The sequence below is a fragment of the Danio aesculapii genome, chromosome 18, assembly GCF_903798145.1.
Source record: "Danio aesculapii chromosome 18, fDanAes4.1, whole genome shotgun sequence".
NCBI lineage: Eukaryota > Metazoa > Chordata > Actinopteri > Cypriniformes > Danionidae > Danio > Danio aesculapii.
The window spans coordinates 115,885-130,000 of NC_079452.1; the positions used below are offsets into that span (position 1 = coordinate 115,885).

The following is a 14,116-nucleotide window of genomic DNA, read 5'->3' on the forward strand; positions in this document are numbered from 1 at the left end:
AAACATATTTATAATATACACACTTATACTTCTACCTGCAGTTGTTTGAAGGTTTAAACAATTATATTAAAACATCAGAATTTCATTATTTCACATTATGTTCATATAGGACTGATTCAATCTTGTGGGACATCAAAGACACTTAGTGATACTGACCTTTTTAGATTATAATATTTATAATGGGAATATTCTCAATCATGGACATAATGACATGAACATAAAGAATTAGGACATAGGAGTGTTAAAGGAGCGCAGCGCTGACATGAATGTGTGGTCTAAATGTCAAGACTGGAGAATGTGAAACGTCCAAAGTTTTTTTTTTTTCTTTGTTTATTCTTCCTGCCTCTTTGTAATATTCACTCATCACTAACGTAATTTACACCCATTACAGTAGGTGGCGATAATGCTTTTAACGAGTTAGTCGCCATGAAAAAAAGAGGAAGAAAAAGCAGAAGAAGAAAAACAAGAAGAAGAAGCAGAAGAAGAAGAAGAAGAAGAAGAAGAAGAGGAGACGTTTAAAACGATATTGGACACAACGGCTGTTCTGGTGCATGGGTCTTCTCCAGCGCTATATTTTAGTCCACCAGTATGAGTCATGGGTACGGTAATAGACGTGGTCGAAGAGGTGGTGGTCGAAAGTTTGGAGATGTGGGGTCCAGGTGGGATGCAGGGGCCAGTGGTGTTGGAGGATGCACGAAGAGCTCTGAGTGGGACTCCGTGGTAGAGCATGGACTTGGAGGGTGTCGAAGAGGAGGAAGAGGCAAACATCCATCTCATTTAAAGGGTCGAGAAATTGGACTATGGTATGCCAAATGGGGAGGAATTAAAAAGTCCGAGGCAGAGAGGAGATCTGTGAGTAACAAATACAAATATTGCGATTACATAGAAGTAATGTCTGCTTGAAGATTCACAGCTAATTTATCCTAGCCGGTGTTGTGCCGAAATCTGTGACCCGTCGAAAACTGTGACCAGATGGCGCTGTTCAGTAAAAATTTCGCTCGGGAACGTGCTTGTTGCTCATGCACGCGACCGTGAACGCGCAGTCACTGAAATCAAGCGATCAGCGTCGAGCGGTGCTGTAAAAGAATGTTTTAAATCCTGGGATTCAGAAAACAGGTTCATGGAAGAACTTTAATGTAGTCCTGATATGTTGACCATCCAAATTCTTGTAAAGAAGAATTAAAAATTAAATATTCTGTCGCTGTTGTTGTCTCCTGGTAGACTCGTAGTTTGTTTCGTTATGAAATAGTTTATGCATTCCAGATTCAAACTACTGACATATGACACTGTAGATCGGCTTCACGGAATCTGAGGTAACATTCATAGCCATCTAAATATTCTACTTCATATGCCAGATTACAATGATTAAAGCTAACAAAGGCAGGCAATCTTCTTTCTATTTGTATAACATTTTTACCATATATTAGGCTAATATATATTTTATAAACTGTGTCTGGAATCTGAAATTAAGCTATTGAAATGCCATTTGTGTAATTATGTTTAATAAAATAACTGTCATATTTTATGCATCTAAAGCATGTTGACCAGATATTTATTTACAAATGCTGTAGTCACTGAATCTGAAATTAATTGTCATAGTCCCTTCTTATATTTATATGAATGATAATAATGTTTAATAAAATGACTCATGACGCTCCTCCATATGATCTGATTTTCTGAAATCTTTAGAAAGGTCATCGACTCTGACAGATAAAAATGTATGCCTACAGAATTCCTATGTCTCTTTGTCTTAGTGCAGTAATTTTTCTTTTTCTTTAAGGATGCATTTTTGATGTCTTAGAGAAACAACAGGGTCAAAATCATTGGTTTGGAACAATGACAGAGTTTTCATTTTGGGGTGAACTATCTGTTTTTACTCATTAGATTCAGTGACCTAAAGATCAGATCAACTGTATCTAAGAATAAGTGAGAATCGTCAATAATGAATTATAAAGGAGGAAGATGATAGACTGACACATAACCTTTATCCCTTTATTAAATATTATAATCAGTCAGCATATGGGGTAACCTAACATATTTTAATGAATTTTATGAGTCATTTTCAGTGAACATAAATCTATATACAAAAAAACAAACATCTCAATAAATTAGAATGTCATCGAAAAGTTGATTAATTTTACTATTTCAATATAAGGGCATATCAGTGTCATTTTAATTGTTACGTAAACCAGTTGCTGACATGTAAACATTACTGCAAATTGTAGGGGGCAAGATTTCTGTAATGTCCAATCGCTAATTTTAACCCTGTTGTTTCTTAAAGACATCAAATATGCATCCTTAGAGAAAAAGAGTAAGAATTCTGTAGGCATAAGTTTTTATCTGTCAGAGTCGATGACCTTTCTAAAGATTTCAGAAAATCAGATCATATGGAGGAGCGTCATGAGTCATTTTATTAAACATTATTATCATTCATATGAATATAAGAAGGGACTATGACAATTAATTTCAGATTCAGTGACTACAACATTTGTAAATAAATATCTGGTCAACATGCTTTAGATGCACAAAATATGACATGAGTTATTTTATTAAACATAATTACACAAATGGCATTTCAATAGCTTAATTTCAGATTCCAGACACAGTTTATAAAATATATATTAGCCTAATATATGGTAAAAATGTTATACAAATAGAAAGAAGCCTGCCTTTGTTAACTTTAATCATTGTAATCTGGCATATGCAGTAGAATATTTAGATGGCTATGAATGTTACCTCAGATTCCGTGAAGCCGATCTACAGTGTCATATGTCAGTAGTTTGAATGTGGAATGCATAAACTATTTCATAACGAAACCTACAAACTACGAGTCTATCACGAGACAACAACAGCGACAGAATATTAAATTTTTAATTTCTTCTTTACAAGAATTTGGATGGTCAACATATCAGGACTACATTAAAGTTCTTCCATGAACCTGTTTTCTGAATCCCAGGATTTAAAACATCCTTTTACAGCACCGCTCGACGCTGATCGCTTGATTTCAGTGTCTGCGCGTTCACGGTCGCGTGCATGAGCGACAAGCACGTTCCCGAGCGAAATTTTTACTGAACAGCGCCATCTGGTCACAGTTTTCGACGGGTCACAGATTTCGGCACAACACCGGCATTTCAACGGTGATTCAACGTCAGGTTCATGGCCAAATTAACGTTAAATTACCTTTCAATTTTGCAAGTTGGGTCAACGTTGATACGGTGACGTTGTTTCATGCTCTTCCGTCATGGGTGAATTGTGGTCGTTCTGTAACTTAGACTTTGAATAAAAAGTGAATTTGGTGTTGATTTTGCAAATTGAATCAGCGTTAATATTTTGACGTTGTTATTGTCGTACATTTCAACATAGGTGAAATGGAAGTTACACAATAGCATATCAGCATAATCCACAAATATAGCACTAAACACACTTTTTCAAAAAAAAAAATACATAATGCACGTACACAACTTAGCCTGTGTATCAGTTTATTGAATACACACCACACGTCATGGCTTATTCAAAATATAATGTACAGCATACAATACTCCATTAAACACATCTAAAGACCCAGTACATTCAAATACACAAAAAGGCATACATTTAAATGGTCACTTTTCAATAAGGTTTCATGAGTTGATGTTAGTTAATACTAAGAATTAGCCACACCTGTAGAGCATTTATTAATAATTTAATAAATGTAAAAATGTCCTAATGCTTTATAAAATAGAAATTTATGTTTGTTAACAGTAACGCACTGTGGGCTATATTTTCTTCAAATGGAAGATGTTTTAAATGTATCCTTCTTTGTTCATGTTAGTGAATATATAACCTAACATTTACTAATACAACCTTCTTGTAAAGTGTTACCAATTAAGTTGTGGGATGAAGTAGTCTTTTTTTTTAATGTATTTATTCAGAGGATTCACTGAAGATACATGCAATGATTTGACAGTTTTTAGTTCCTTTTCTGGAGTTTGAACATCCTGAGAACATTGCTGTATAGACCTTTTTTTTCGTTGCTGCATGGAGGGCACAGTAGCGACCAGTAGGGCTGGGCAATATGGGCAAGAAACCATATCTCAGTATTTTTAGGAAGAAGGATGGTATACAATATATATTCGGTATTTTCCCATAAATGGTTACTTGAGAGTTAAAGCCTTTATTAAAACTTTATTAAACAATGTTTGAGCAAAATATATTTCAAACACAGGAATTTCCCTCCCTGTTTACAAATAAACAGCTATACAAAAAAAAAAAACAGCTGCAAAAAAATCTTTGGTAAATAAAATACAGTACAGGTTTTTCTCCTGCTTAAAACTATAAATTGCACAACATTTCAAAAAATAAAAAATCTTTGATAATTAAATACAGTACAGGTTTTTTTACTGTGCAGTTATGCAAATAACAAAGTAAACAGAACCATAGAACACGTAGCTATTGTCAGAGCAAAAAAGGAACACACTTAAATAGTATCACAACAAAAAGTATTGTAGGATAGAAAATAACCACATTGAATGTAAATATGAAACACACCGTATTTTATGTCACAATTGCAGTGTTGTTATAAGTAATCCTGTATACCACAGTTGTGTGATTTATAAACAACAATTAAATCAGCTGTATATGTTTTTTTTAGTTACACATTTACATGTCTGTATTGTGCACAATTATTAAACAGTGCACATATCAAAGATATCTAAAGATAAGTCTTTCACTCCATGTAAAAAATCCTACACTTTTTTTCTTTTGCTTTGTTTTGACTAAAGTTGTTTTACTAAATATTAAATAAGGAGATGAAAACGAATAGACTATAGATATAAGTAACGAAATTGTTTCAGAGTACTGTGATGAAATGCTGGTTAAGCATATAAATGTAAACAGTCATTATAACAGACCAGAACGCAGAGCAAAATGTGTTATAACATAATGTAAACAAAAGACCGTCCTGTAATAAATACTGAACTTATAATCAGTGAATATGAGGTGGTTTCACTTTCAAAATGCAGTATAAATTCATCCCATTTTGGCATTTTTAATTGTTTTGAACACATTCAGGTGCTGCTTGTCAATTTTAAAAGGCTTCTATGTTCGTTCTTGCTGTCAATAATGGAAGAAATCATCAATAAAAGGTTTCTGATTAATCGCTGTGACAGCTGCAGGCGCTGTGTGATGTGCGTGCACACGAGGGGCAGTCAGATTGAGGAGTGCTACTTCGGTGTGGTCTGTTTCGCGCAGAATGCGCACGTGTGGCCTCAAACCATATCGATATGAAAGAAATTAGATAATACTGCATCGTGTTGGGGGAATCATATCGATTTATCCCCAGAACTCTATATACCGCCCAGACCTAGCGACCAGCGTCTTCCAGTAGAATGCTTAGAACTTATGTTTACAGCATTTACAACTGGTAAATCATGATCTGAAAATGGTTGTCAATACCGTTTTGAGTGGCTTACAGAGTGTTTTTGTGATGTACAACTTTGATTTTGAAAGGTGTGTTAAAGCCGTTATACTTCTGTCAACATCAGTGTTCCCAACCTATCAGCTGTTATACTGTACTCCGCAGCTCTTCAGAGGACACACACTGCATCATAGAGCAAACCATAGTACTGGCATGAAACTTAACAGGAATGTAAAATTAAGCCATGCAATTTCCAAAAAATAAAAGTATGCTACTGATACTCTGGCTAATTTGCATGTTGATTTTAATCGGGAACTGTTTATGCTTCATTTAGTTAGTTTGTATTGAGTAGTATTTACCATGGTATGTGTTTTTCTGTCATTTCAAAATGCCACTTCATTTTCACTTTGTGCATGTCTTTCAATCAGTATGTTAGTGGGACAGTACGTGTGTGTCAAACATTTTGGTGAATTACATTTGTTTGAGTTTTAGTTCACTTTTGCGAGGACGAGGCTCCATTTAAATGGCAAAAGATGCCGTCTGATTTTAATGGTAAATTTTTCATTTGCATTTTTTAAATATTCAGTACAGGAGTTGGTCCTGATCGACAGCGGTATTAGTTCAAAGGCGTTAAAAGCAAGTAAATCGTTTCAAAGCTGTCCAAATGTGATGCATAAAGCTGCCGACCAGAAGTTCGAAGCATCCTCCTTTCGCATACATGCAAAGCATAATGGGTAATTTTGCGTTCTAAAAAAAAGGTCTATACAGAGTAAGAGGGAGCTACGCCTTCATGGCAAATGAGCCAAATATCACATCGAAATCACTTAAAAGAGCTGAACATATTGTTTGTTTCAAAGAGAGAAGTAAAGAAAAAAAAAACTTTTTCAAATCCTAAAAGTAACTTTTCACTAAGACAAACTTTAGGATATGTACTGGACTTGTTACACACGTATCACTATCCTTTATGAATACACATTTTACTGTAATGGGTGCTGTTGGTTACTGTAATTGGTTTGCTCCAGTAATACCTTCAGAGAACACCATATTAGCCATTTACCCATACAAAAGGTGAGATATTGATGTGGTGTAGTATGTTCTTGATGGCCTCAACTGGAGCTTCCAGAAAATCTGCAATAAATGAAATATTATTTTACACCTGGTATCTGCTACTATACAAAGTATTTTTTACCAACGGTGATCAGATCGTATAACCAAAGTCATACTAGATGAATTATGCTGAATTGTAGTATTAGATATGGAGTGTCTACTTGTTGTTTGAAACTAAGGTGTCCAGTATGAATGTAATTGTATTATTGTTTATATGACATTTCCCTTTGGTAATCAATATCTTGATGCATCAGGGTGCATTGGCAATGCTTTCCATACACAATTTAATATTTTACTTCACAGCACAATAATTATTTTATTAAAATGTATAAATATATTTATATATTTTTTCTACACTCTACACTAAGGGTGTATTTACTGACTTTACAAGATCAGTCTAGTACAGACAGGGGGAGTAATGCTGCTCTGACAGCCAAGTTGGGTCAGAGCTAGGGATGCTCCGATCAGAATTTTTGCAGCTGATATTAAGTACTGATTACTTGTCATGGTGATCGGCTGATACTGAGCACCGATTCTAATGCTTTAAGCTTTATAATGCATTGAGCACATTTTCCCTCTAAGAACGAACCTTAAGAGGAGATCCTGCGTTACCTAAGACAATAAATCAAGGATGCTGCATATAATCCTTTTAACACGTCTCTTATAACCATTAAGGTGTGAACGTGTCATTGCCAGAAGCAGATTTACAGAAAGTAATTCATCCATTCATTTTGCTGTGGCTTAGTCCCTTATTTATCAGGGGGTCTCCACAGCGGAATGAACCGCCACAGAAAAAAATATAACATGTATATAAACATGGTTATGAAAAATTACAATGCAATTTGGAAAGACTGCAAATGATGAAAGAAGAATTCAACATGTCTCAATCAAGAACAAGTTTGGAGCGTATGTTTGATGCATAAGAAGTTAAATGCACACCTATAAATCTAATACTTACTAAGAGGAAAGAGGTCTATAAACTACTGTTTATAGCAATAGGTGTATTTCAAGAATTTATATTATTACATATTCATGTTAAAAAATAAAGTTTTATTTATCTAATAATTCCAGCCAGCTTTTAGTGAACTTGCAATATTCAAGTAGTTATCACAAAACTTTCAGTTGTTATATATGTAAAAAGGCCTAAATACATGCAAGACCATTTAAATATATTGCTGGTCTCCAACTATTGGCAGCAGATCCCCCATAGAGGCATTTGCACTCGCGATATCTTTACTGCTCTATTCTTTTAACTGAAGAAATGTAATTTGTGGACTATCACTATGACTCTCGCAATTTGTTGTCTTGCGCATTTACTCTAGCCAAACTCTATATCTCTTTTTCAAAAAAAACACAATTATTCACATAAAAAATCGTTGGTAGGATAAATCTCATTTAATATTTTAAAGCTCACCTCCTTAACTTTAGGAGGGAGAGGAAAAGACAAATAATCTTTCCTTATTTTTTTAGTTTGAACATTGTTAAAATCTTTAAATATGAATTCTCTTCTAATTAGATTTGGAAATTGTGACTGTAAAATTAAGTTCTTAATGATTTTGTTAGTGCATTTGCTATCACAGAAAGTATACCCACTGACAGACAGTTGCCTCAATTTTGGAGGAGTTCTGAAATATAAAATATATTCTTTAACTAATGACCTTAAAGCTACTGGAATGGCCCTAACCATTGTATTATATAGCTTTACAGTACATTGCAACTGAAATTTCTTACAAAACTCTCCATGCAGTAGCAAAATGCCATTATCATCCAAAAATGTGCAACTGCCCAAATCCCTTTAGTATTCCATTCCTCAAAAAATATTGACTTTCTACCAATTTTTACACATCTATTGTTCCAAACCGGAGTGTTGTGGGGGCTAAAATTATGCTTGAAGAGTATTTTCCAATAAAGCAGCTCTTGCTGACGGAAATTAGAAAGTATCACTGGCAACGCAGAACATTCAAAATCGCAACAAAGAAAAAAGTTAATTCCCCCATTTTTAAAAAAATTATATTAGGGACAATAAACCAAAAGGAGTGACTATTTTGAATAAATGATTTTAACCATTTCAATTTCAAAACCCCATTCATAACATCAAAATCAATCGCGTTTACGCCTCCATCTTCAAATAAAATTAAAGAAAAATAAAATTTAAATTTAATTTATTGATAGCTTTAATCATTCTGGATGAAATGGACAAAGTAAAGGCATGGTAAATAATCCTAGACAAACTTTCTATTTTAGACAAAAGGGTTCTTCCAAAAATTGAGAGATCTCTCTGTAACCATCAATCTAAAATGGATTAACATTTGTCTATATTATTCCAGACATTTTTCTTTTCCATAATTTCTTTGTCTTTAGAAATAAAAATACCTAAATATTTAACTTCTTTCTTAATTGGAATATTATATAATGCCTGTAAAGAAGAATCCTGTAGCGTTAAAATTTCACATTTGTTCAAATTTAGATAAAGCCCTGAAGCATGAGAGAACAATTTAATGGCATGTAGAGCCAGAGGAATTTGTTCATCATTTTTTAAAAATAAAGTTGTATCGTCTGCAAACTGACTTATAATATTTTTTTTCATCTAACAAAGATAGACCTTCAATTCCATTATTTTTAATATGGATAATAATTCAACAGCCATTATAAACAATAATGGAGAGCTACCACACCCTTGTCGTATCCCCCTGTTTATTGGAAATCGTGTACAAGTTCCATTTCCAAGAGTGACAGAGCTATTAATTCCACTGTATAGCATTTCAATTAATCTTATAAACCTTAAGCCAAATCCGAAATATTTCAAGCTTCTCAAAATAAATGGATGCTCCACAGCATCAAATGCTTTATAAAAATCTAAGAAAACCAAAATCCCCGGTTCTTGAACCAGATCACTATAATCAATTAAATCTAGGACCAGTCTAATATTGTTATGGATTGATCTTCCTTTCAAAAAACCTGACTGTGTCTTGCTAATTATGGATGAAATACCTTTTTTAAGTCCAGCTGCTATAGCTCCTGAAAAAAATTATAATCTGTGTTTAGTAAAGTGATAGGCCTCAGATTATCTAAAACTCTTTTATCTTTACCCGCTTTAGGGATTAAAGTACATAGGCCTTGCTTCATACTTTCAATCAACTCTTTTTTTTTAAAATGCATTATTTTAAGGCATTAAACAATAATTTCCGCAGATCCTCCCAAAAGAATTTGTAAAAATTATTTGTGAGCCCATCTGTACCTGGAGATTTATTTAAAGACTTTATTTAAAGATTTATTTTGGGCTACTACATCCAATTCCTCAATTCTAAGATCAGAATCACATAATATCTTAAAGGACTGCTCAATATTAGGAATCATCTTCTGTATTTTTGAAAGTAAAATGTCTGCTTTCTCTGAAGAAAAGTCTGAAGAATATAATTTAGAATAAAACATGAACGCTTCTTTTTCCATTTTTTTTTTGCATCTTTACATTCCTCATGTTTAATCATTAAATTATTAATGGAATTTTTTTGTTGTCTATTCTTTTCTAAATTACTAAAATATGAATATTTCACCCTTTTCAATCCACCTTTTGCTCTTTCCAAATAGAGATGATCTAATTTGTTTTGAAGCTCCATCACTTTGTTTTTTTCTTCAATCTCTAAAACTGGTTTACTACAGTATCTACTTATTTCTCTAATTAAATCATGCTCATACCTTGTCTTTTCTTTGTTTATTTTTTTTTTGAGAAATAAAAAGAAACATTTCTAATTTTGAATTTCAGAAACTCCCATTTTCTAATATTACAATCTAAAGCATCATTCAACTCAATCTCCCTTATTAATTGTTTAATCCTAATGCAAAATTCTTCATTTTGCAGAAGAGCTGCATTAAAATTCCAGTATGCTTTGTTTCTAAAATGTTTATGTTTGGGTTCTAAAGTGAGATTTAACAGACAATGATCAGTCAGTGGAGCTTCAATAATACTTGATTGAGAAGCATATTGGAGAATATTATCACTCACCATCCAATAATGAATTCTGGATTTACTCTCACCATTAGGTCTACTCCAGGAAAAACATTCGGTTTCAGGATTTAAAATTCTCCATACATCATTCAAATTGTTTCATTTTTCATAGACTCAACTGTAATATTCAACTGCTGCCTATTAAATCTGGGAGGCCATCTATCTTTCCACTCATTTGGAGCCATGTTCCAATCTCCACCTACTATGACATTCTCAGAATGGAACAACCCTTTTGTTTCTGAAATTAAATTAGTTAACTCCTCAACTAATTTGCTATTTTGTGATGTACAATTAAACCCATAAACATTAATCAAAATGAAGAAAAGTGTGTCAATTTTCAATACCAACATTATCCACACTGTAAAAAATTAAAGGTTCCTGGAGGCACTTTTTGGGGTTTTTCACATTGCCACACCGGCGGAACCCTTTAAAGAACCTCTAGGCACCATTTCAAAAAAGGGTAGTTCTTTGAGGAACTTCAAGGGTTCCTGGAGGAACCCTCTTATTAACACTGTAAAAATGAAAGGTTCTTGGAGGCACTTTTTGGGGTTTTTCACATTGCCATGCCGGCGGAACCCTCTAAAGAACCTCTAGGCACCATTTCAAAAGGAGCAGTTCTCTGAGGAACCCTCTTATTAGGAACCACCTTGAGTGCTTTGAAGCACCATTTTATTTTTAATGCTTGTTTTTCCTATCTCTCTTAATTTATGGTTTGTGCAAACATGTTTAATCACAAATTCAATAGACATCTATCTATCTATCTATCTATCTATCTATCTATCTATCTATCTATCTATCTATCTATCTATCTATCTATCTATCTATCTATCTATCTATCTATCTATCTATCTATCTATCTATACATGTTTATAGATTTTTTAAAAATACAATCGCATTTTTCATAAATAATTACTTTTAATAATCAATATACATCACAATTACATTCACATAATATGATTAATAATGTAATATACATTTTAATGCAAATAATCAAATTTAAATAATGTCTAGCAATAGCCCGCAACATCTTTAGCTGTCCACTGCTTCACATTGGAGGTGTCCCTATAAAAGTAAATTAAAAAGTAGTTAACCTGAGAAGTTATGAAAACAAAGGAAATTCACAATATTCCCAGAGGCATTTTTTTTACTTATCAAGACATATTCATAAAAGATATGCAGAACATTTCTGAATAACAAAAGGAAACATCAATAAAATTAGGAATTGTCTCAATTTATATAAGGATTTTTTTTCACCGCTTGTACATCAATAAAGGCAAAATCCATAGAATGTAAACCTCTCAAATATCTGAGCACAAGCAGAAATAAGACAACACAAAAGCTGTCTGAAACCACTCCCTCCTTAGTGCACCCCACATATTTTCCCACTCATTCACACAGATAATGCACTATAATTTTGAGTGTACTGCATTTGCGATATTGTTATTTTATTCAGGTTGTAGTTATTGGCTTTTTTTAAATTAACCATTAGTTGATTAAAAACACATTAAATAAAGAGAAAATTATATGGGTTAAAAATTTAAATCAATTATGCGTGAAGGTCAAATATTGTTTTTGGACTAAATTTAAGTGGCCTTTGAAATACAGAAATTAATATTACAGGGCTCAACAATAAGTTTTTACAATAATACAATGTAAAAACATGTATATACAGTACTTAATAAGTGCATTGTACCATATTATTAATTTAATTTTAAGTGCTTTAAGTGAATTGTTTTCTACTTTAATAAAAATATATATTACAAACTCGATTAAGGTAACCATTTAGAAGAAAATGCCATGTTTTACTGTAGTTTTTAGAGCTAGGGTGCAGCTATTTCGGAATGTCGCTGTGTCTGATGTCACGGGGTTGGTACCGTTCCCTCAACTGAACTGATATCGTGGAAGTAATGGACTGAACACGAAGACTGAAAAGCCTAATTTAACACAATGCGTGAAGTTGTGGACATGCATGGCAGAGCTGGTACAAATACAAGGAACAGACTTGTGTCTAAAATCTAAACTTTTTTTTTATATGTTTACTATTTTTCTTTTTTTTTTTAATACTGTTCATTTGATGTGCTTTGGTCTACTCTCTCACACTGGTGCAGCGCTTCCTGGCACGGTGATTCACATTCAGACTAATGCAACGATTACAATAATCTTTCAACAATGAATATGAAGCAGCAAAAAATGGCACCGATCTTAGTTTGGTTTGAACATGAAGAGAAGTGAGGGGCTATATAGTGAAAAGTGAAAGTACCCGCCTCCATTATGTCAGGCACCAGATCTTGTTAAAGACATTGAGGGCAGTCAGGCATCGTAATACAGAGAGTGGACCAAAGCACATCAAACGATCGATAATAAAAGACAAATTTAAAAATGTATAAATGTATTTTTATGTTTCGGACATACTGTTCAAGTCAGAATTCTTAGCCCCATTCAATTATTAGCACCCTTGTTTATTTTTTTCCCCTAATTTCCAAATTTTTAAACATATTTCTAAACATAATAGTTTTGATAACTCATTTCTAATAACTGTTTTATTTTATCTTTGCCATGATGAGAGTAAATAATATTTTACTAGATATTTTTCAAAATTTCCTTCCTCTGCTAAACATCATTTGGGAAATATTTCAAAAAAGAAAAAAAAAATTCTAAGTGGGGCTGATAATTCTGACTTTAACTGTAAATGTATTCAATTCAATTCACCTATATTTGTATAGCGCTTATACAATGTAGATTGTGTCAAAGCTGCTTCACATGAAAGGTCACAGTAAATAGGAACAGTGTAGTTCAGTTTGTAGTGTTTAAGTTCAGTTCAGTTGAGCTCAGTTCAGTGTGGATTAATAATCACTACTGAGAGTCCAAATATTGAAGGGCAAATCCAACGATGCGCAGCTCTACAGATCCCGAGCCAGTGGCGACAGCGGAGAGTAGTGCTTGTATTTGCACTAGCTCTGTGATACACATCCAAAACTTCACGCATTGTGTTAAATTAGGCTTTCCAGTCTCCGTGTTCAGTCCATTACTTCCCCTGTATCTGTTCAGCTGAGGGAACGGAACCAACCTTGTGACGTCAGACAGTGATATTCCAAAATAGATGCACCCTAACTCTAAAAATATAAACTATTGTAAAACATGCTATTTTCTTAAATGATGGTTACATTAATCGAGTTTGTTTATTATATTTTCACTAAACTGGAAATCAATTTACAAATGAATGTAAACTTGACTGAGTGCTTCACTTCCACTTTAAAGGGACAGTTCACCCAAAAAAATTATTTCTGTCATCATTTACTCAACCTTCACTTGTTCCAATCCTGTTTAAGTTTCTTTCATCGGTTGAACTGAAAACAGAAAACCTAAAACCACAATCCATACTTTTGTTATACTGGTTATAATTTATTTTTAACGGTTAAAAATGTTCATCTTTAATCAAAATATAATCTTTTGCGCTCAACTAAAGAAAGAAAATCAAACAGGTTTGGAACATATTAGAGGTGGGTAAATGATGACAACATTTAAATTTACTTTAAACCATGTTTACTTGTGAGATGGTATTAACTAACTCACTACTCTGTAAAAAAAAAAACTATAATTTGGTGGAC

At 33.2% G+C, this 14,116-nt stretch overlaps 1 protein-coding gene across 2 annotated transcripts in view; it reads left to right on the forward strand.

Annotated features, from left to right (window-relative positions):
* Positions 1-467: 467 nt before the first annotated feature.
* Positions 468-14,116, forward strand: part of dhx36 (DEAH (Asp-Glu-Ala-His) box polypeptide 36) — a 170,587-nt gene continuing 156,938 nt past the window's right edge. For both annotated transcript variants that reach the window (XM_056478445.1, XM_056478446.1), the window contains exon 1: positions 468-852. In XM_056478445.1, the coding sequence (XP_056334420.1) occupies positions 589-852 (264 nt within the window). In that variant the 5' untranslated portion in view covers positions 468-588. The remainder of the gene's footprint in view (positions 853-14,116) is intronic.